Below are 24,236 nucleotides of genomic sequence, written 5' to 3' on the forward strand. Positions count from 1 at the left end.
TTTATGCTGGAAAAGTTATGGTCCGTTGTAGCGGAATCCATAACGCAATTCTTAGATAACCCGAAACTTGTAGACCGAACTTGAAAACACAAGTTCACTCAATGATGTCCAAACAGACTGCTCACAACACATTCATTCTGTATTACTTTTATTCACTTGCATACAGAAACATAGGAAATGCTGCAAGTATCACTAACCTCACCAAAATACACTTAAAAACACTGAAAGAACTGTATGAAACTGCATGTGCTATTTGTATTCTGCTTGATCAGACTAAAATGTCTACATTTCACATCAAGTAGAAATAATAAATATAAAGATTGCTCAAAGCTACTAGTAGTGTTTTCTCTCCCTGAACTCAGTAAATGGGCTGTGGGGATGTGGTACAATTTATTAGGAGCTCTTTGGCACAAAAGGGGTTAGCAGAAAGTATGCTCTCCATTTCCAGGGGAAGAATGAGGCAGGCAACATATGGTTTGGCTTTAGCTTCTGTTGTCCATAGTCAGTGGAGCGCTTGCATAAATTCTTTTTCCACCCATGTCCTGTGGTTTATCCAGCATCTTCACTCTTCTCTGAGCTTCTTCCAGATATGTTGTCTGCATCATTCTTCATGTAAGACGGATCCTCCACATATTTATTTGTAAATCCTGTAGTTATGCGACTGCGAGCTCCTGGCTGGTACAGCTGCATGGCCGGGCGATCCTGTCAAAGGTAAGAGAGTTATGATACAATAAATGGACATCAAATCGCAACTATTATAAATTGTGTAATTACGGCCGCCGATATTGAATTCCAAAATCCATTGCTAAAGTGAAGCGTCACTCTAGAGAAACTTTATCCTTAATGTTAGAGAGTAGCATCCTTGCCAAATGCTGACTGACATAGCTTTTCTCCTCAAACACTCGGAGAGATTTACTAATCCAAATGGGCCACAATTCAGCCTGCGATCATTTGTGCTGCAAAAGTGGCGTACATGCTTTGCACGACATTTGTTTTATGCTCTTTTTTTTCGACCTGTCCATCAAGGGGTGTGCCTTAGGCGAAAAGGGGCAGGATGCGACAAGGAAAAATGTTTGGCACACAATTCGATTGTAAATTAAACCAACTAATAGGTGGTGTAAAATTAGACTAGACAGTGTAAAGGTACGGCAGATTTGTCATCCATCATCAACCACTGTGATAACTCTGCCACAGTTTTAGAAAGCACTAAATGCAAACTGTATATATAAAATCTAATACCACATTTGATATAATGAGGTTCTTAGTAAATATATTATGATAAAAAAAATAAGTGTCCACCAAGCACGGCAAGGTGACCTCAGTCCAGGTGGGAACCTACTCTTAACAGTTTATCTCCATGCCGTACGGGCATCTAAATTCAGGAGAGCATAACCCACACATATACTGTGTTGCTACAATTGTTACCTCAGTGTGCCATCAGGCAACCAATAGGATTAAGAGCAGACTCGGCTATATGTATCACACTAATTAAAAGCAGCCTGTTGAATGGATGGGATAAAGGATAGGTTCTTAGCAAATACATTTTCAATCAAAAAATATCTGTGCTCTGAAAGTGCTCCTATTGTGGCCATGTACATCTACTTATCTATTTATCATATCGTGCAGGATGTGTTTATCCTTTTTGTGTCTTTTTTTTGTCTTTACAGTTTTAGACTGGCAAAAAACTGTTTACACTTTAAAAAATCTGGAAAGTACTAGTAAATCTGCCCCCTTGACTGCATCATCTCCTCTTCTCAGGAAGCTCAAAGAAATAGGTTATTAACGTTTGATTTAAAAAAAATGTGATACTGCACTGCAAAAATCTGTTAAAGAGGACCTTTCATCGGTCCTAGCTGGCAGGGTAGGGCATACTGATGACATCTGATATTGATTATTCCCCTGGTGTGCCCCCCGTTCTGGTTTCCCGTCTGGTATGTAAATCCATACCATCGGTGCAGGGAGGAGGAGATGGCTGTGTTTCTCCAGGGGCGTCTCCTTCTACCTGGCTGTGAGCTGGCCATGGTGCTACTGCGAGCGCCGGTGCCTTCTTAAACAGCTGAACGTTGGGGGTCCCGGGTGTCGGACCCCATGATCAGATACTGATGACCTATCGAGAGGATAGGTTATCAGTTAAATAATCTCAGAAAACCCCTGTAAGCCAAAATCATGCGCTAATTTTGGCGCATTTTTTGTGGCATATTAAGCCACACCCCTTTCCCGTAAGCCTGTTCAGCTAAACAACAAAGAGAGTCTAAAACACTTATAACAATGTGGTAAAAAGCTTGTTTATGGTGCAAACTAAGGATTAGTAAATCTTCCCCCCACTGTTTCTATAGACAGCTAATGTTCCAACTGTTGGATGCGATCTAAGCCTTAGCTAATCAATTAAAGGCGGTTTCCACGACTAGAAATGATGCTATAAAGAAGATATGTCATCACTTCCTGGCCCTCTCACTGCTGGGATCCCACTTATGAAGGGAAAGGGGGAAATAAAGGTCACTGTAGGACCCAGCTTCTCTATTTATAACACAGGCCACACATTGAGCAAAAAGATTGCAATGTAATGCATTACTTCTTGCTAATGAGGTCCCGTCAGGCGTTTTCCTTGGCAATAACTTTGGTGCAGATAACACTTTCACATAACACTAATGTTTGTGTACTCCACCTCTCCTACTGGGGTGAGACTACGCCTTTTTTGTGACTTTTTAAAAAGTTGCAGTTTATAAACCTGGAGTAAAACGAATTAACCATAGTCACTTTTCAAAACTAGAATGGGTAATGTGAAAATGCAAAACATCTCAAAATTTTGGCGCAAATAAGCCCAAAAAGCCACAAACGCCACATTATGTACCATTTTAAGGCTACGGCTACACGGCAACTTATATTGCGCAGCATTTCATGTATGTCTATGGTGTTGCAATGCAATATGTGACATGCAATGACTGCAACAAGACAGTCGCAAAAAGTCCAGACATGCTGGATTTTGTGTCACATGTGACATTCATTTCACTGACTTCAATATGTCGCATGTGACACGTGACTCGCCTGTGAATTAGCTGTGTGTTCACAGCCAAATCACAATTCTAAAATAGCCGCGTGATGGCAAGTTACTGACAGACATGCTGTTGCGTCACATATGTCACTGTGTAAGCCCTAGCCTAAAGCCAGAATTCTGGAGTACACGACTTGATAAATTACCCCTGTGTATGGTGTTTTTTATGCTGTTTCTTCCAAAAGGTACCCTATAGAACTTAAAAAAACACCAAAATGCAAATGTAACAAATTAAAAACATCACCAAAAATGGTTGTAAAAAAACACACAACATTTGAAATTCACTTGGGGAAATTTATCAAAACTCGTGCAAAGGAAAATTTGCTTAGTTGCCCATGAATCAGATTCCACATTTCATTTTTCGGGTTAATTTTGAAAATGAAATCATCAATCTGATTGGTTGCTTTGGGCAATTAAGGCAGTTTTCCTTTGCACCACTTTTGATAAATCTCACCCACTGTGTTTTTTACAAGCAAAAAACTGTTCATGAAATGAAAATTGTCATTTAGAATGTGCAGGTCAGTAAATAAAAAGACAATTAAAACATTTTTATGGAGAACACTGCTGTTTTCTTTGCTACATTTCATTAATTAAACTTTTTTTTTTCTTGGTCATACATTGCACATTTGTACTTCTACTCACCATGAGGTGTATTTTTGGCTTCATAAAATGCAGTCAAGATCAAGATAACTGAAACTGAATATAACATCCAGAAAAGATGCTACATGGAATGATGAATGTGCTCATTTTTTTATGTGGTATTTATAATGTGCTTCTTTATGTTTTATAGTTGGTGTATAAAGAGCACTGTTTATAGGGGCATATTTAGCTAATGAGAAATGATCCTAAAAGAATAAAAGAACCTTATTTCTTATGCGCTCCTTTTTGGATGCCATGTCATCACACTTGTCCTCTTTACCCAGTTTGTCTACAGCATCCGCTGCATAGCTGTTGTTGTGGCTCCCTTTCTTGGGCCGATCTTGGCTGAATCCTTTTCCCCATTTCTGGTCATCTTCATTCCTTCTAAGAAACTTGTCAAACTCATAGTTGTTTCTTGCTTTTCTGCCATCATCCATTCGATGATACCTTTGTCGATCTTGATCTTTATCTCTGTATCTCTTTTCAATATCTCTTTGCTCCTTGTCACTATCATTCTGTGTCCTACAACCATAAAACATGATATTTAATATTTAAGTCCTTAAAGGGGATGAATTAGAAAAAAGTAGGGCACAGTCAGGGTTTGTATAAAACAACAAAATAAGCATTACTTACCTGTCAAATTCCCCGCCGCTCCAGTGCTGCTGCTGTGGTCCTCTCATCAGCCTTTGTATATATATATATATATATATATATCCACACAGTACAGACCAAAAGTTTGGACACACCTTCTCATTCAAAGAGTTTTCTTTATTTTCATGACTATGAAGGCATCAAAACTATGAATTAACACATGTGGAATTATATACATAACAAACAAGTGTGAAACAACTGCAAATATGTCATATTCTAGGTTCTTAAAAGTAGCCACCTTTTGCTTTGATTACTGCTTTGCACACTCTTGGCATTCTCTTGATGAGCTTCAAGAGGTAGTCCCCTGAAATGTTTTTTTACTTCACAGGTGTGCCCTGTCAGGTTTAATAAGTGGGATTTCTTGCCTTATAAATGGGGTTGGGACCATCAGTTGCGTTGAGGAGAAGTCAGGTGGATACACAGCTGATAGTCCTACTGAATAGACTGTTAGAATTTGTATTATGGCAAGAAAAAAGCAGCTAACAGTCTATTCAGTAGGACTATCAGCTGTGTATCCACCTGACTTCTCCTCAACGCAACTGATGGTCCCAACCCCATTTATAAGTCAAGAAATCCCACTTATTAAACCTGACAGGGCACACCTGTGAAGTAAAAAAACATTTCAGGGGACTACCTCTTGAAGCTCATCAAGAGAATGCCAAGAGTGTGCAAAGCAGTAATCAAAGCAAAATGTGGCTACTTTGAAGAACCTAGAATATTACATATTTTTAGTTGTTTCACACTTGTTTGTTATGTATATAATTCCAAATGTGTTAATTTATAGTTTTGATGCCTTCAGTGTGAATCTACAATTTTCATAGTCATGAAAATAAAGAAAACTCTTTGAATGAGGTGTGTCCAAACTTTTGGTCTGTACTGTATATATATATATATATATATATATATATATATATATATATGGCTTCAGGGCTGACGTCACAGCGACAAAAAAGTGACCACTGCGGCCAGTCACCGACCTCAAAAGTATACCTGTGGGGCTTTTAACTGGCTAACTGGCTGCAAAGGAGACATGTTGTCAAAGTGAAATCAACACTGCCGTCTGTAAAAACTGGCAGGATGGGCCAGAATGGCAGTGCTTAAGTGGCAGACAACCCCTTTAAATTTTACAGAGAGAGCTCTAAAAGAGTACTGTTTATTTCAAAAGCTAGGATTTATGTTGCTATGAATACATATTTACTTATTTAATGCACTTATATAGCGCTGACATATTCCGCAGCGCTTTACAGACATTAGCATCAAGCTGTCCCCAATGGGGCTCACAATCTAAGTTCCCTATCAGTATGTCTTTGGGATGTGGGAGGAAACTGGAGGAAACCCAGGGAGGAACGTAAAAACTCCATGCAGATGTTGTCCTTAGTCGGATTTGAACCCAGGACCCCAGAGCTGCTACCGAAGAGTAATACTACACAGGACGCGGGGAAACACCAGCAAATAATGAACTAATAAGAACTAACATGAACTAACCCTAATAATCCAATTATCTGGGGATTGCCAATGACCTATGGGCTTCTAACTATTTGAAATAGAGGGACATATAAACCGTAAAATCTTACAATTTAACAACGTCACTAAACTACTAAAGCAAGGAAGGATTGCTAGTGACTATAGGAAAGCAGATTTGGTGGTTGTATGTGTATGTGCATGTTGGACTGACACATTGATGCTCATTGGGGTCTCCATGTGTATTTTCCCTTTTCGCGGGTCTTTTTTTTGTTAGAACATCCTGGGCCTGCGGGGGGAAGAGGGAAGGGTGGTTAAGGGCGAGGTCAGGAGATGGCGAGACAGGGCACAGGTAAAAAGACAAAGGGACATTCGGAGTTGGATACTTCGGTCTCCCCAATGCCCAAAAGAATTGAAAGATCTAAGCAGCTCCTCTTGACTAATATGCGCGGACAGAGTAGCCCCACAAAGAAAAAGAAAGAAGAGGGGCTCTTAGATCAAGAGGGCGAATCTCTTTTGAGGGAAAACTCTGTCCTGGTGCTGACTGAGGAGGGTTCTCAGTCAGGGGAGAGTAGCAATAAACAGTTAAATGAGGCGGAAAAAAATGCTTCGGAGCAGGCTCCAAGCCTGCAAGATATATTTCAAGACATAAAAAAATGTAATATGGCGATACAGGACCTCTCTCTCCAGACTGGGAACATTAGGGAGTCAGTGGGACTCCTCAGGGCGGATTTACAAAAATATAAAGATAGGTTGATGGAAGTGGAGAAAAGGACATCGGGAGTGGAGGATTTAATGCAGACAGTAGCCAAAGAAAAAAAAAAATTTATGGCAGAAAACAAGGATTTAAAAAATAAACTACTGCACTTAGAAAACAGCTCTAGGAGGGCTAATCTGAGATGTCTGGGAATTCCAGAGGGCGCGGAGGGGCAAGACCCCCGTGCCTTCATACAAATGTGGTTGACGGAACAACTGGGCCAAGACATCTCTGACTATAAAAATTTTGTGGAAAGGGCATATAGATTTTTGGCAAAGATACCTCCCCCAGGAACAAGACCGAGAGTAATGATGATAAACCATTTATCAGTTAGAGACAAGGAGGAGAGATAGTACGCAGGGAAAGGATGATGAGAGGGAGGCTGGAATACTTAGATACAACAATAATGGTATTCTCTGATTACGCAAAAGAAACGGCAAATGAAAGAAGCCGTTTTTCTGAAGTTAAAAAAATATTGCGGTCAAAGAACGTAAAATACTCTATGCTGTTTCCGGCCAAGCTGAGGCTAGGATGGGAAAATAAAACGTGTTTTTTTGATTCACCAGAGGCGGCTGGAGATTGGGTTAGAGATAAGATTAAGAGCTGAGTAGGAACAGGGCTGGGCGGGGGGCCGAGAGGGGGAATGCTAAGTTAGAGAACCAGGGCTTAGGCTATCCTGGCTCATCTAGGAGGGATGGGATGGTTGGGCATATGTGTGCCGCTTGTTGTGTTTTTTTTCCTTCTCTCCTCCTTCTCTCCCCCCGATGTCGCTCCTCCTATCCCCTCCTCTCTGGGGTTTTGATAATATCTTGGAAACGGGTAGAAGTACAAAAAATACCATATGAGAATCATCTCATGGAATATTAGGGGCCTGAGCAGGGGTATAAAGAGAGTTGCTGTTTTTGATGCCATACACAGGTTTCTTCCTGCTATAATCTGCTTGCAAGAAACACATCTGACAGATGAGACGATGGTTGGGGTTTCCAGGCCGTGGATGCAGTATTCCTTTCATTCAGTTTATTCATCATATGCGAGAGGTGTGAGTATATTAATACATGGGGATAGGGTTAATTACTCTTACCGGTAATTGGATTTTCCAATAGCCTCCCCAACGGCACTGAACAGGAGGGTGTCCCCGCCCCAGGACAGGAAACAACACGGAAGCTTGAAGCTTAAAAGACCTCCTCTCCTTACCGAAGTCAGTAAATAACAGCGTACACGGTAGAGATGCCAAACAAAAAGATTTATATATTAATTCATATACAAACCACAAGACACTCAGAGAAAAAATTGCATAAGGGAGGGAAATCCCAGTGCCGTTGGGGAGGCTATTGGAAAATCCAATTACCGGTAAGAGTAATTAACCCTTTTCCCGGCGCCTCCCCAACGGCACTCAACAGGAGGATTTTCAGAGGAATAAATCTAGGAAGGGGGAACCACTGCAGAAAAGATTCTGCGTCCAAAAGAGAGGTCCTGGTTATGGACCACGTCCAATTTATAATGTTTCAAGAAAGTCATCGGATTTGCCCATGCTGCTGCTCTACAGATCTGTTTGATAGAGACAGAGGCAGATTCAGCCCAAGAAGCTGACACGGCTCTTGTTGAGTGGGCTTTAAGGCCTACTGGAGGATCTTGATTCTGCTGGGTATAACATAAGGAGAAAGTGTCCCTGATCCATCTGGCAATTGAAGCTTTACTGGCTGCTTTACCTTTATTAGGCCCTTGGTACTGGACAAGGAGATGGTCTGAATTCCTGAATTTATCAGAATATTTTAGATAGGCCAGGACGCATCGTCTTACATCTAAGTTATGAAACTTTTGCTCTTGATCTGATGAAGGCTTGGCACAAAATGATGGTAAGGTAATTTCTAGGTTACAGTGGAAACTAGATACCACCTTCGGGAGAAAGGACGGACAGTGCTTCAGTATGATGCGATCGTCAAGAATCTGCAGATAAGGAGAACGGCAGGAGAAAGCCTGGATTTCCCCAATTCTTCTGGCTGAAGTGATTGCAAGAAGGAAAGTAGTCTTCAGAGTCAGGAGCTTCAGGGAGATTTCCTCAATGGGCTCAAAAGGAGGATTCATCAAGACCGAGAGGACTAAATTTAAGTCCCAAGGAGGGACAGAAGCACGGATAGTAGGAGAGTCTCTGATTGCCCCTTTAATGAAACGTCGAATTAAGGGGTGCTCCGATAACTTAGTGTCCAGGAAGACCCCTAGAGCCGTAATCTGGACTTTAAGAGTTGAAGGCTTGAGACCTTTCTCCAGGCCAGACTATAGAAAATCCAGTATCTTGGGGATATTCTCTAAGACTTCCTGGTGAATTTCATATCCTGCAAACAATAAAAAGGCCTTCCAAGCCCTGAGGTATATTCTAGAGGTTATTTTCTTCCTGCTTTTCAATAAGGTGGATATTACAGCGTCAGAGAGACCTTTGTTCTTCAGACTTAGCGGCTCAATTTCCAGGCAGTCAATCTCAGATGAGCGACCTCTGGATGAGGGACCGGGCCTTGATGTAAGAGACCTGGACTCACAGGAAGAGTCCAGGATATTCCGGACGATAGACTCAGAAGCAGTGGAAACCATGCCCTTCTGGGCCAGTAAGGAGCAATCAAAATTATTTGTGCATTCTCTTCTACCACCTTCATCAAGGTCCTCGGAATCAGGCTGAAGGGAGGAAATGCGTACAGTAGTCCCTGAGGCCAAGGGCAAGACAGAGCGTTTAAGATATCCGGATGGTCCTGAGGAGATAGGGAACCGAACCGCGCCACTTTCCGATTGACTTTGTTTGCGAACAGGTCTATAATGGGCATGCCCCATTTCTCTGTGATCTGAAGAAATACCTTGGTGTTTAACCGCTTCCCGACGAGATGCGAGATTTCCTGTGAACGTGCGCACACAGGAGCGCGCGTTCACAGGATCGGGAGGTAAACGAGTGGATCTACAGCCTGCCAGCGGCGATCATTCGCTGGCAGGCTGCAGATGCGATTTTTTTAACCCCTGAAAGGTATATCAGACGCTGTTTTGTTAACAGCGTCTGATATACCTGCTACCTGGTCTTCCCTTTTGCTTGGATCAACCACCAGAGGACACAGGCAGCTCTGTAAGTAGCACCAATCACCACACTACACTACACCCCCCCCTGTCACTTATTAACCCCTGATCACCCCATATAGACTCCCTGATCACCCCCCCGTAAGGCTCCATTCAGACGTCCGTATGTGTTTTGCGGATCCACGGATCCGCAAAACACATACGGACGTCGGAATGGAGCCTTACAGGGGGGTGATCACCCCATATAGACTCCCTGATCACCCCCCTGTCATTGAACACCCCCCTGTAAGGCTCCATTCAGACGTCCGTATGTGTTTTGCGGATCCACGGATCCGCAAAACACATACGGATGTCTGAATGGAGCCTTACAGGGGGGTGATCAATGACAGGGGGGGTGATCACCCCATATAGACTCCCTGATCACCCCCCTGTCATTGATCACCCCCCTGTAAGGCTCCATTCAGACATCCGTATGTGTTTTGCGGATCCGCGGATCCACAAAACACGGACTCCGCGGATCCGCAAAACACGGACTCCGCGGATATGCAAAACACGGACACCGGCAATGTGCTTTCCGCATTTTGCGGATCCGCACATTGCCATAACTATATAGAAAATGCCTTTTCTTGTCCGCAATTGCGGACAAGAATAGGACATGTTCTATAGGCTCTACAAAAAACGCAGTGTTCGCCCGATCAGGCCTGATCTTGTGCGCACACTTGCGTTCAGTCCGCCCCACCGCAGTGACAGAAATATTTTTTTTTTCTGATCACTGCAAAAACACCGTAAAATCGCTGCGGCGCTATAAAGATCACTTTTGAGGAGCATGGCGAGTTCATAGAAGATTTTTTTTTTTTTGGCACAAGTTAGCGGAAATTGATTATTTTTATTTATTTTTTTTCTTACAAAGTCTCATATTCCACTAACTTGTGACAAAAAATAAAATCTCACATGAACTCACCATACCCCTCACGGAATCCAAATGCGTAAATTTTTTTAGACATTTATATTCCAGACTTCTTCTCACGTTTTAGGGCCCCTAAAATGCCAGGGCAGTATAAATACCCCACATGTAACCCCATTTTGGAAAGAAGACACCCCAAGGTATTTCGTGAGGGGCATGGGGAGTTCATGTAAAATTTTATTTTTTGTCACAAGTTAGTGGAATATGAGACTTTGTAAGAGAAAAAAATAAATAAAATCATTTTCCGCTAACTTGTGCCAAAAAAAATATATTCTAGGAACTCGCCATGCCCCTCACGGAATACCTTGGGGTGTCTTCTTTCCAAAATGGGGTCACTTGTGGGGTATTTATACTGCCCTGGTATTTTAGGGGCCCTAAAGCGTGAGAAGTAGTTTGGAATCCAAATGTGTAAAAAATGCCCTGTGAAATCCTAAAAGTACTCATTGGAATTTGGGCCCCTTTGCGCACCTAGGCTGCAAAAAAGTGTCACACGTGGTATTGCCGTACTCAGAAGAAGTAGGGCAATGTGTTTTGGGGTGTATCTTTACATATACCCATACTGTGTGTGAGAAATATCTCTGTAAATGACAACTTTTAAATTTTTTTTATACAAAGTTGTCAATTTACAGAGATATTTCTCTCACGCAGCATGGGTATATGTAAAAATACACCCCAAAACACATTGCCCTACTTCTCCTGAGTACGGCGATACAACATGTGTGACACTTTTTTGCAGCCTAGGTTCGTAAAGGGGCCGAAAGTCCAACGAGTACCTTTAGGCTTTACAGGGTTGCTCACAATTTAGCCCCGCCCAAAATGCTAGAACAGTAAACACACCCCACAAATGACCCCATTTCGGAAAGTAGACACCCCAAGGTATTCGTTGAGGGGAATATTGAGTCCATGAAAGATTTAACTTTTTGTCACAAGTTAGCGGAAAGGGAGACTTTGTGAGAAAAAAATATATATCAATTTCCGCTAACTTGGGCAAAAAAACAAAAAACTTCTATGAACTCGCCATGCCCCTCACGGAATACCTTGGGGTATCTTCTTTCCAAAATGGGGTCACTTGTGGGGTATTTATACTGCCCTGGCATTTTAGGGGCCCTAAAGCGTGAGAAGAAGTCTGGAATCCAAATGCCTAAAAATGCCCTCCTAAAAGGTACTCATTGGAATTTGGGCCCCTTTGCGCACCTAGGCTGCAAAAAAGTGTCACACATGTGGTATCGCCGTACTCAGGAGAAGTAGGGCAATGTGTTTTGGGGTGTCTTTTTACATATACCCATGCTGGGTGAGAGAAATATCTCTGTAAAATGACAACTTTGTATAAAAAAAAGGGAAAAGTTGTCTTTTACAGAGATATTTATCTCACCCAGCATGGGTATATTTAAAAATACACCCCAAAACACATTGCCCTACTTCTCCTGAGTACGGCGATACCACATGTGTGACACTTTTTTGCAGCCTAGGTGCGCAAAGGGGCCCAAATTCCAAAGAGTATCTTTGCGATTTCACAGGGCATTTTTTTCTTTGTAAGAAAAAATAAAATAAAATAAATAAATCATTTTCCGCTAACTTGTGACAAAAAATAAAAAGTTCTATGAACTCACTATGCCCATCAGCGAATACCTTAGGGTGTCTACTTTCCGAAATGGGGTCATTTGTGGGGTGTTTCTACTGTCTGGGCATTGTAGAACCTCAGGAAACATGACAGGTGCTCAGAAAGTCAGAGCTGCTTCAAAATGCGGAAATTCACATTTTTGTACCATAGTTTGTAAACGCTATAACGTTAGCGCAAACCAATAAATATACACTTATTGCATTTTTTTTTATCAAAGACATGTAGAACAATGAATTTTGAGAAAAATTTATATAGAAATGTAGTTTTGTTTGAAAATTTTAACAACAGAAAGTGAAAAATTTCATTTTTTTGCTAAAATTTCGGTCAATTTCGATTAATAACAAAAAAAGTAAAAATGTCAGCAGCAATTAAATACCACCAAATGAAAGCTCTATTAGTGATAAGAAAAGGAGGTAAAATTCATTTGGGTGGTAAGTTGTATGACCGAGCAATAAACCGTGAAAGTAGTGTAGTGCAGAATTGTAAAAAGTGGTCTGGTCATTAAGGGGGTTTAAGCTAGGGGAGCTGAGGTGGTTAAGGACCATTCGCCCTCTTTCAGAGTCTGCCTGCTGAGGTAGTCTGCTATTAAATTGTTGCTCCCTTTTAGGTGAACTGCCGTAAGAGAAAGCAGGTGGCTCTCTGCCCATAGAAAATTTTTTCTTGTTATCGATGCCAAAGCTTTGTTTCTGGTACCGCCCTGTTTGTTTAGATAGGCCATGGTGGTAGTGTTGTCCGAAAGGACCTTTATGTGACCGAGAGGCCTTTTTGCTTGGAGTGCTAGAAGGACCTTGTGAACCGCTGTTAGTTCTCTTAAATTTGAAGAGGCGTCTGCCAGGGCTGGGACAAGGCCATTTGGTGCCCAGGGCGAAGATGGCAAACTGCGCCCCCCCCCCCCCCCCCGTTTTTAAGAAAGAATCAATGTTGTTTCAAAACAAGAATATACTTAAAGCAATAGAACAAAGGACTGTGGGACTTTGAAAGTCACAGACACTATAAAGTTCCCCCCCATCATCATGTGCCAGTATAAAGTCCCCCCCATCATCATGTGCCAGTTTTGTAATAAGCCCCCCCAATGTGCCAGTAACACTATTGTAAAAAAAAACAAAAAAAAAACACTTATACTTACCTAAGTGTCAGCGATGCGATGCAGCCTCTTCCTGTGTCCCACGCTGTAATGTAAGGCTCAGGCGGCACGATGACGTCATTGCGCCGGCCTCTGATAGGCTGCCGGCCTAGTGCCTGCAGCCAGGGGCGTACATAAAAATCACTGGGCCCCATAGCAGGAATCTAAATTGGGCCCCCATTCCCCTTTTATAGCCCCTCCCTTTGTTCCATGAACTATTCTTGCTGCTGCGTTTTATAATTTATGCCATCAGGGCCGGAATGGGATTACAAAACAGCCCTGGCACACAAAAGAGGTATAATAGATGCAGATGTATATTATATACAGCAGTGTACAGTTATGTGAGGTACGCGGTATAATAGATGCAGTGTGTACAGGTATATAGTATATTCCCTAGTGTTCTGATATGTGAGGTACAGGGTATAATAGATGCAGTGTGTACAGGTATATAGTATATACAGCAGTGTACTGATATGTGAGGTACGGGGTATAATATATGCAGTGTATACAGTATATACAGTAGTGTAATATGTGAGGTACGAGGTATAATAGATGCAGTGTGTACAGGTATATAGTAAATACAGCAGTGTATTGACACCTCGTACCTCACATATCAGTACACTGCTGTATATACTATATATCTGTACACACTGCATCTATTATACCTCGTACCTCACATATATAGTATATACAGAAGTGTACTGATATCTGTACACACAGCATCTATTATACCTCATACCTCACATATCAGTGCACTGCGGTATATACTATATATCTGTACATATTGCATGTACAGTGGCGGAAATAATTATTTGACCCCTCACTGATTTTGTAAGTTTGTCCAATGACAAAGAAATGAAAAGTCTCAGAACAGTATCATTTCAATGGTAGGTTTATTGTAACAGTGGCAGATAGCACATCAAAAGGAAAATCGAAAAAATAACTTTAAATAAAAGATAGCAACTGATTTGCATTTCATTGAGTGAAATAAGTATTTGAACCCCTACCAACCATTAAGAGTTCTGGCTCCCACAGAGTGGTTAGACACTTCTACTCAATTAGTCACCCTCATTAAGGACACCTGTCTTAACTAGTCACCTGTATAAAAGACACCTGTCCACAGAATCAATCAATCAAGCAGACTCCAAACTCTCCAACATGGGAAAGACCAAAGAGCTGTCCAAGGATGTCAGAGACAAAATTGTAGACCTGCACAAGGCTGGAATGGGCTACAAAACCATTAGCAAGAAGCTGGGAGAGAAGGTGACAACTGTTGGTGCGATTGTTCGAAAATGGAAGGAGCACAAAATGACCATCAATCGACCTCGCTCTGGGGCTCCACGCAAGATCTCACCTCGTGGGGTGTCAATGGTTCTGAGAAAGGTGAAAAAGCATCCTAGAACTACACGGGAGGAGTTAGTTAATGACCTCAAATTAGCAGGGACCACAGTCACCAAGAAAACCATTGGAAACACATTACACCGCAATGGATTAAAATCCTGCAGGGCTCGCAAGGTCCCCCTGCTCAGGAAGGCACATGTGCAGGCCCGTCTGAAGTTTGCCAATGAACACCTGAATGATTCAGAGAGTGACTGGGAGAAGGTGCTGTGGTCTGATGAGACCAAAATAGAGCTCTTTGGCATTAACTCAACTCGCTGTGTTTGGAGGAAGAAAAATGCTGCCTATGACCCCCAAAACACCGTCCCCACCGTCAAGCATGGGGGTGGAAACATTTTGCTTTGGGGGTGTTTTTCTGCTAAGGGCACAGGACAACTTATTCGCATAAACGGGAAAATGGACGGAGCCATGTATCGTGAAATCCTGAGCGACAACCTCCTTCCCTCTGCCAGGAAACTGAAAATGGGTCGTGGATGGGTGTTCCAGCACGACAATGACCCAAAACATACAGCAAAGGCAACAAAGGAGTGGCTCAAGAAGAAGCACATTAAGGTCATGGAGTGGCCTAGTCAGTCTCCGGACCTTAATCCAATCGAAAACCTATGGAGGGAGCTCAAGCTCAGAGTTGCACAGAGACAGCCTCGAAACCTTAGGGATTTAGAGATGATCTGCAAAGAGGAGTGGACCAACATTTCTCCTAAAATGTGCGCAAACTTGGTCATCAATTACAAGAAACGTTTGACCTCTGTGCTTGCAAACAAGGGTTTTTCCACCAAGTATTAAGTCTTTTTTTGTTAGAGGGTTCAAATACTTATTTCACTCAATGAAATGCAAATCAGTTGCTATCTTTTATTTAAAGTTATTTTTTCGATTTTCCTTTTGATGTGCTATCTGCCACTGTTACAATAAACCTACCATTGAAATGATACTGTTCTGAGACTTTTCATTTCTTTGTCATTGGACAAACTTACAAAATCAGTGAGGGGTCAAATAATTATTTCCGCCACTGTATAATACTGTGTAATATATGCAGTGTGTGTGCATGTATGTGTGTGTATATATATATATATATATATATATATATACAGAGCAGTGTATTGATGTGACACATAGAAGGTATAATACTGTAGATGCAGTGTTTATAGAAATATGTGGTCAGTTATGCATTATAGTCACTGTGAGGTACATGAGGTAGTGGTAACTGTCTGAAGTAGTATACATGAGTGAGCAATGAGTAAAAACAGGGCATGGAGGGGGGGGGGGGTAAATGATGAAAAGTGGAGGACCTCCTCTTACCTCTCCATTCCAGTCTGTATGGATCAATACAGAGCTGCTTGTGAACTTTTAATACTTGCTGTTAGGGGTTGAAGGACCTGTGATGATGTCATCACAGGTCCTGGCAGATGTACCTTTGAAACCTAGGAACTACACCATTTTTGGTGCAGTTCCTTTGCTAGATTCTGCAGGACCTGTGATGTTGAAGATGATGTCATCACAGGTCCTGGCAGATGCACTGTTCTAACCTGGGAACTACACTTTACACTGTGCAGTTCCCTTACAGGACCTGTGATGACATCATCAAAGGTCCTTTAGCTTTAGAAAGGTAAACAGGAGTAATTAGGGGGCGGGGCCTCTCCTCCACTTCGGTGCCTGCCTGCAGCCTATCAGAGGAAAGGGAAGGGACACGCCTCTCCCTCCCCTGCACCTCCGCTGGCACAGACAGTTTACAATGGAGATGAGCGCAATGGAAGCGCTCATCTCCCTGTGCCCGGCGGCGGCTGCTCACTTGGGGGGGGGGGGTCATTTTAGTTGGGGGGGCACATGGGGGGGCACAGCATGATGTAGGGGGGGCCGTGGCTGGCACTTCACCTGCGCCCCCCTCCTGTCCGCAAATGGTAGCGCCCAGGGCACCCGCTCCTTCGGCCCCTGCCTTGTACCGGCCCTGGCGTCTGCCATAGAATGGTCCCAGATGCCCTGAACCACCAACTATTGGGTATGACCTCCCCAGCTTCGACTGCTGGCGTCTGTATTAATCACGAGCTGGTCTTCCTGATGCCAAAAGACTCCCATTTGAAGATTTTTCTTTATTTTCTACCAGGCCAGAGAGTACTTCACTTGGATAATAACGATTGTTCTGTCTAAGGTACCTTTCTCGCCGTTCCATGTATCCAGTAGGAGAGCCTGTAGAATTCTGGTGTGGCTTTGTGCCCACCTGACTGCAGGAATTGTTGCTGTTAGTGATCCCAACAAGGTCATGACATCTCTGATGGTCGTGGTTCTTAAATCGCATAAAACGACTTACTTTTTGATACAGGGCTGTCTGCTTTTCTTCGGGGAGAAAGGACATTAGTGAGCAGGAGTTGAGAAGGACTCCTAAAAAAACTTTTCGCTGAGAAGGAGTGAAATCCGATTTTTTTACATTTATTACCCATCCCAGATCTGTAAAGGTAGCCTGGACCATATTTAGATTGGAGATGAGACGGTCTTCTGAGTCTACTGCAATTAAAAAATCGTCCAGGTATGGGACAATTAAGATACCTCGTAGATGCAGATGAGCCGTTACTTCTGCAATAACTTTCGTAAAAATTCTTGGGGCCGATGCTAGGCCAAAGGGGAGAGCCTGAAACTGAAAATGACTGAGGTGGCCTCTTAAAAAGACTGCAATTCTGAGGAATTGTTGATGATCTTCGGATATGGGAACATGGTAGTAGGCATCTTGCAGGTCCATAGTTACCATGTAACAAAATTGAGGCAGAAGATTTTCTGTTGATCTGATGGTTTCCATCTTGAACCTCTTGTAGGTCAAGGATTTGTTTTGATTTTTCAGGTTTATGATTAGCCTGAAGGAACCTCCTGGTTTTTGGACCAAAAAAACTGGCGAATAAAATCCCTGTTGATGTTGGTGCTCTGGAACAGGAAGCAAGACTTCATTTTGGATCAGGCTCATTATTTCGGATTCCAGACACAGTTGTTCTTCTCTTCTGGGTAATGGATTGTTTATAACGAAATGCTGCGGTAGGTAAGAATCGAATTCTAGTCTGAAACCTTCTTGAATGGAGACACGTATCCAAGGGCAGGTTCCGATTTTTTCCCAGCTTGGGGCGAAACTTCTCAGTCTTGCCCCTACCTGACCTTTGGCGTCATTGGGAGGATTTGGATGATTTATCTGGATTGAAAAGGAACCCCTTTCCTCTTCCTTTTGAAGCCTGCCATCTTCCTGAGGATTCTCTCCTTTTTTGGTCCCCTCTGGGCTTGTTTTGGGAACGAAAGGACCGTCTCTGGTGGAAATATTTTGGCTCTGAAGGGAAACCTTTTTTCTTGTCGGGCGCTTTTTCCAATATGTCGTCCAGGACAGATCCGAAAAGCCTATCCCCCTCACAAGGGATTGAGCAAAGGCGATTTTTTGAACCTGTATCACCTGACCAGGATCGGAGCCATACAGCTCTGCGGGTGGCATTTGATATAGCTGCGGATCTTGCGGAAAGCTTTACCAAGTCAGCTGAGGCATCCGCTAGGAAATTTGAGGCTTGTTTGAGTACAGAAAGGGACGCCAGGATCTCTTCTCTGGGGGTGCCTGCGGCCAAATGATGTTCTAGTTGAGATAACCACACAGATAAGGATCTTGCGGTACAGGTGGCTGAGATACTAGGCCTGAACATGGCTGTATTCGTCTCCCAGGCTTTTTTTTTAGCAGACTCTCGCACTTTTTATCCATCGGGTCCCGTAGTAGACCCATGTCTTCAAATGGTGGTGAGGATTTCTTTGAAATTCGAGCCACAGGCCCATCAATTTTGGGGGTTTTTTGTCCCAAAGGCTGGAATCAGACTCAGCAAACGGGTACTTTCTTTTAAAGGAACCTGAAACAGGCGTACGCTTTTCAGGGTCCTTCCACTCTCTGGATATGAGTGATTTTATATTATTGTGCACTGGAAATACCCGCCTTTTCCTCTCCCCTAGACCTTGGAACATCTGGTCCTGTAAGGAAACACTTTCCTTGGTATCTTCCAGGTTCATAGTGGCTCTTATGGTTTTCAAGAGACCCTGGGTGTCCTCTGGGAGAAATAACAGCCTGCCCGATTCGTCTTCTGAAGAGTCAGAATTATCACTGGAGGTAATCTCTCCCTCATCTAACTCCGGCCCATAACAGGATACGAGAGATCTACGGGAAGTAGAGGCCTGGGGTAATGAAGGCGGCAGCCTGGATTCTACTGCTGCATTCACTTCTTCCTTAATAATATTGCGCATAGATTCCAGAATGGAAGGCGATTCTTCTGACACAATTTTCTCAGTACACTTTGAACATAATGATTTTTTGCCTTTAGAGACAAAGGATTTGCGGCAAATTGCACATTTTTTGCGGTTTGATTCCGACCCTGGTGCCTTGGCAATGGTGGTTTCTCTGCCCTAAGAGGAATCACAAGGGGTTAAATGGCAATATAAGAGATTTCCTCCAGCACCAGGCACCCAGGGTGAAAGAGTTCAATCCAGACATAGAGAGGAGGCTTACCGGGCTAAGGGCGACTGAGGCTGGATCCATTGGCTTGCGGGCAGCATCTACCTCGATAGGAGCCGACATCCCAGACCTGGAACACCACAGGGAAGAAAACACCAGGTTCCCGGTCTTTATTTGAATGCCGGCATAGCGTGACGTCACAGCGCACGTGACACCGTCATCACGCATGCGCCGCCGCTTTGCCAATGGGAAACTCTCACCGCCGGACACAGGGAGACTCCGCCCCTAGACACCACTGCTGACACCTTGCTCCGCTTCAGGGAGCAAGCGACTTGAGCCCGGGGCTGCCTTACAAGGAAAGGACTTAAGCCGAGGATGGAGAAGGGAGGCCAATGCGTCCCCGAGGCCCCCTATCCCGTGCACGGTCCTCCCAGACTGGGGAAGAGACCAGACCGTGCACCAACGCTAGGTTCCTGGAACGCATTAGGAGGAGCTTCCGCGCGACCCGGGGACAGGAAACAACACTGACTTAGGTAAGGAGAGGAGGCCTTTTAAGCTTCAAGCTTCCGTGTTGTTTCCTGTCCTGGGGTGGGGACACCCTCCTGTTGAGTGCCGTTAGGGAGGCGCCGGGAAAGATGATAATTACTCTTCCCGGTAATTGGATTTTCCGTATAGCCTCCACAACGGCACTTCAGCAGGAGGGTACCCCGCCCCCAGGGACAGGAAACGACGTAGAAAGCAGAAGTTTAAATGCCTCCTCCACATTACCTTCTCCAGTAAGTACCAAAGGAACCAGGATGATGCTGAAGAAGCAACTTTTTATTTGTAGGGGGATATGAATCAAGTTATAATAGATAAAAGAATACAAGCAATTAATGGGTGGGAAAAACCCAGTGCCGGTAATTGGATTTTCCGTACGCCTCCCACAACGGCACTTCAGCAGGAGGAATAACACAGGAATCCATTAGGGGGGACTGCCGCTGACAGGACTTTACGTCCGAACGACATATCCGAATTGGACTGAACGTCCAACCTATAGTGGTTGAAAAAGGTGGAAGGATTTGACCATGTAGCGGCCTGGCAGATCTGAGACAAGGAGGCGGAGGCAGATTCTGCCCAGGAGGTGGAAACCGCTCTGGTTGAATGGGCTTTTAAACTCTCTGGAGGAGATAGACCCTTAACTGTATAGGCCATTGCAATGGTCATTCTTATCCAGCGGGCTATAGTAATTTTTGATGCTGCCTGCCCCCTATTTTGGCCTGCATACTGGACCAGAAGACGGTCGGATTTTCGCAGTACTTTTGTGGCTTCCAGATAGCCAAGTATACATCTGCGTACATCCAGATGGTGGAAACGTCTTTCTTTTGAAGATTTTGCCCCTGCGCAGAAGGCGGGTAAGGAAATCTCCTGTTGGCAATGGAATTTTGAGAAAACCTTTGGTAAGAAGGAGGGTTCATGTCTCAATATAATCCTATTGTCAAGGATGGTTAGGTATGGAGGTCTGCATGAAAGAGCGTGGATCTCCACCACTCTCCTGGCTGAGGTGATAGCTATGACAAAAGCGGATTTAAAAGGACAGCAACCTGAGGGGGATTGACTCAAGAGGTTCAAAGGGATGGTCCATAAGGACGGAAAGGACCAAATTAAGGTCCCAAGGCGGAACCGTAGATCTAATAACTGGGTGAAGTCTGCTGGCTCCCTTTATGAACCTCTTGACCACATCCAAATCCGCCAATCTCATATCCAAGAAGGCACTAAGGGCTGAAATCTGGACCTTAATTGTACTGACACGAAGACCTCTATCTAGCTTCTTCTGAAGGAAGTCTAGAATTACCCTCATATCTGGGGGAACAGTGGGATTCCAGGATTCCTTGGCAAATGAAAGGAAGGTTTTCCAAGTTCTCCAGTAGATATTGGAAGTTACTTGCTTTCTGCTAGAGAGCAGGGTGGAGATAACTGCATCCAAGAAGCCCTTGGACTTCAAAATGGAGCGCTCAAATTCCATGTTGTCAATTTTAGTTGGCTGATTGCGGGATGCCAGGCTGGGCCCTGATGGAGGAGGTCCGGAGACTGAGGAAGGGTCCAGAAGTCCCCCTTGGAGAGGTTCAGAAGGAGGGAGAACCAAGGCCTTTTGGGCCAGTATGGAGCCACTAGGATGACATGGGCTCGTTCCTCTATTATCTTTGCCAGAACCTTTGGTATGAGCTGGAAAGGAGGAAACGCATAGAGCAGACCCAATGGCCATGGACCCGCTAAGGCATCCACTCTCACCGGGTGGTCCTACGCCGAGAGGGAATATAAAAGGTCCACCTGTTTGTTCTTTTGGGAAGCAAAGAGGTCTATTCTTGGTACTCCCCATTTGCTGCAGATGTTCTGGAACACCGCTTTTTTGAGGCTCCACTCCCCTGGCCAAATTCTCTTCCTGCTCAGGAAGTCTGCCAGTGTGTTCTCGCCCCCCTTTAGATGGACCGCGGTTAAGATCCGAGATGCTATCTGACAAAGGGAACTGCTTCTTGTGCCCCCTTGCTTGTTGAGATATACCACCGTGGTGGAGTTGTCGGAGAGGATTTTTACGTTTTGTCCTCGTATTGACTGGAGCCAGGGCTTTTAGGGCCAAAAACACGGTCAGAAGCTCTTTGGCGTTTGAAGAAAGGGGAAGGGTCTCTGCATCCCAGGACCCCTGTAACAGTTGACCCTGACAATGGGCTCCCCAGCCTGCCGCGATTGCGTCTGTTGTTACCACTATCTGATTGGAGAGCCTCCAAGGGACCCCCTTGACTAAGTTTCTTTCGTTCAGCCACCACCGCAAGGAGAGTTTGACCCCTGGAGGTAAGGTAACTGCCTTTTCCAGGGAGAAGATGCTTTTGTTCCACTGTTTTAGCAGGAATTCTTGAAGCGGTCTCCCGTGAGCCTGGGCCCATCTCACCGCAGAAATCGTCAAAGTCATGAGTCCCAGAATTTTCATAATCCTTCGGAACGTGACCTTTCTCTGGCGTGAAAAGACAGAAATCTTTGACTTGATGTCCCGGATCTTTTGTTCTGGAAGAAAAGAGGTAATTTGGCTGGAATCCAGAAGAATACCTAGAAAGATCATCTTTCGGCTGGGTGATAGATTAGATTTTTCTAGATTTAGTTTCCAACCTAGGGATCTTAAGGTCTCCAGGACGAACTTCACCTGTAACTGCAGCTGAGTCTGGGAGGCTGCTATAAGAGAAAATCGTCCAAATAGGGTATGAAGTTTATCCCCTTCTGGTGGAAAAAGGCTGAGATTTCTGCAATAATCTTTGTGAACAATCTGGGTGCTGAGGCCAGATGGAGAAGACGCTCCTGAAAATGGTGAAACGCAGATATTTTTTATGTTTCTGATGGATCGGAACATGGTAATATGCGTCCGCCAGGTCGAGTGTTACCATGGAGCAGTCCTGTGTTAAAAGGTTCACTGTAGATCTTACTGTCTCCATTTTGAACCTTTTGTATTTTATATACTTGTTGAGGAGCTTTAGATTGATTATTGCTCTGAAGGAGCCATTGGGTTTTTTTACGAGAAAAATTGGGGAGTAGAATCCCCTTCCTTCCTGGTCTGCTGGAACTGGAACCAGAACCACCGCTCTTTTTTCTAACAAAAGAGAAATCTGAGACTCTAGGAGATTGTGATCTGACTTCAATCTTTTGTTTAATACAAATCTGTCTGGAGAGAGAGTGCAAAATTCCAGCTGGTATCCCTAACGGATTACGTCTAGGACCCAGGCTGAGTTTGAGATCTTTTCCCAGGAAGGGACAAACTCTTTCAATCTCCCCCCCACCGGGCTCATGGCATCATTGGGAGGACTGTTTTGTAGACTTATCCTGGCTAAAGAGGAAATTCCTACCTCTCCCCTGCCAAGAACTAGAGGGATCCTTTTTTTCTACGGTCCTGTCTACCCTTTCTTTGGGGGGGGGGGGGGGGCGAAAGGAACGACGCTGTTGGAAGAACCTGGACTCTGACGGAAACCCCTTTTTTCTATCAGAGGCCTTTTCCAGAATGTCGTCTAGGACAGAACCGAAAAGACGATCTCCTTCGCAAGGGATACTGCAGAGTTTATTTTTTGAAGCGGTATCGCCTGACCAAGAGCGTAACCAGACTGACCTCCTTGCCGTATTTGAAAGAGCCGCTGACCTAGCTGATAACTTTACAAGATCGGCAGACGAGTCTACCAGGAAGTTAGAGGCCTGTTTCAAAACCGGCAAGGAGGCCAGGATATCCTCTCTGGGGGTGTCAGAGACCAGGTGCTCCTCCAGCTGAGAGAGCCAGAGATCTAGCTATATAGGTGGCAGCTATGCTAGGTCTCAACATAGCGGTTTTGGATTCCCAAGCTTTTTTAAGTACGGATTCACACTTTTTATCCATAGCATCTTTTAATAAGCCGACATCTTCAAAATGTAAGGCTGCCTTTTTAGAAATTCGCGCAACAGGGGACGTCAACCTTTGGTGTTTTATCCCAAAGAGCCGAATCTTCCTCGCTAAAGGGATATTTCCTTTTAAAGATTTTTGAAGTACCAGCCCTTTTTTCTGGGTCCTTCCACTCGTCCCGTATAAGCTTTCGGATTCTGTCATGGATGGGGAACACTCTCCTCTTCCTATCACCCAGCCCTTTGAAGATCTGATCCTGAACCGACTGTGACTGTCTAGATTCCTCAATATTCAGAGTTAATCTTATCGCTTTCAAGAGACAGTCAGTGTCTTCTACTGAGCATAACGGACCACTGACCTCCTCATCAGAGGAGGATCCTGAGTCAGACGAATCATTAAAATCGTCGTCCTCCATATCCCATTCTATCTGGGGCTCTGTGACCATTTTAGAAGTGGAAGGTTTTTGGGAAAAGGACGCCATTTTTGCTTCCACTGCTGAACTCACTTCTTCTCTTATAATGGATCGTAAATTTTCCACTAGAGAAGGGGAATCTTCAGCCATTATTTTGTCCGTACATTTTTGGCAGATAGGTTTTTTGCTATGTGCTGCCAGATGCTTTTTGCAAATAGCTAATTTTTTCTTCTGTGCAGATTCCCCACTCCTTCCGGCTTC

General features: G+C 43.9%; 1 protein-coding gene across 1 annotated transcript in view; it reads right to left on the reverse strand.

Annotated features, from left to right (window-relative positions):
- Positions 1 to 389: 389 nt before the first annotated feature.
- The window catches only part of UPF3A (UPF3A regulator of nonsense mediated mRNA decay), a 40,813-nt gene continuing 16,966 nt past the window's right edge, over positions 390 to 24,236 (reverse strand). Inside the window, exons 9-10 of the mRNA XM_040425078.1 lie at positions 3,916 to 4,213; positions 390 to 702 (exon numbers count right to left, since the gene is read on the reverse strand). Of these exons, the coding sequence (XP_040281012.1) occupies positions 550 to 702; positions 3,916 to 4,213 (451 nt within the window). The 3' untranslated portion in view covers positions 390 to 549. The remainder of the gene's footprint in view (positions 703 to 3,915; positions 4,214 to 24,236) is intronic.

Source organism: Bufo bufo, chromosome 3 (assembly GCF_905171765.1).
Source record: "Bufo bufo chromosome 3, aBufBuf1.1, whole genome shotgun sequence".
Classification (NCBI taxonomy): domain Eukaryota; kingdom Metazoa; phylum Chordata; class Amphibia; order Anura; family Bufonidae; genus Bufo; species Bufo bufo.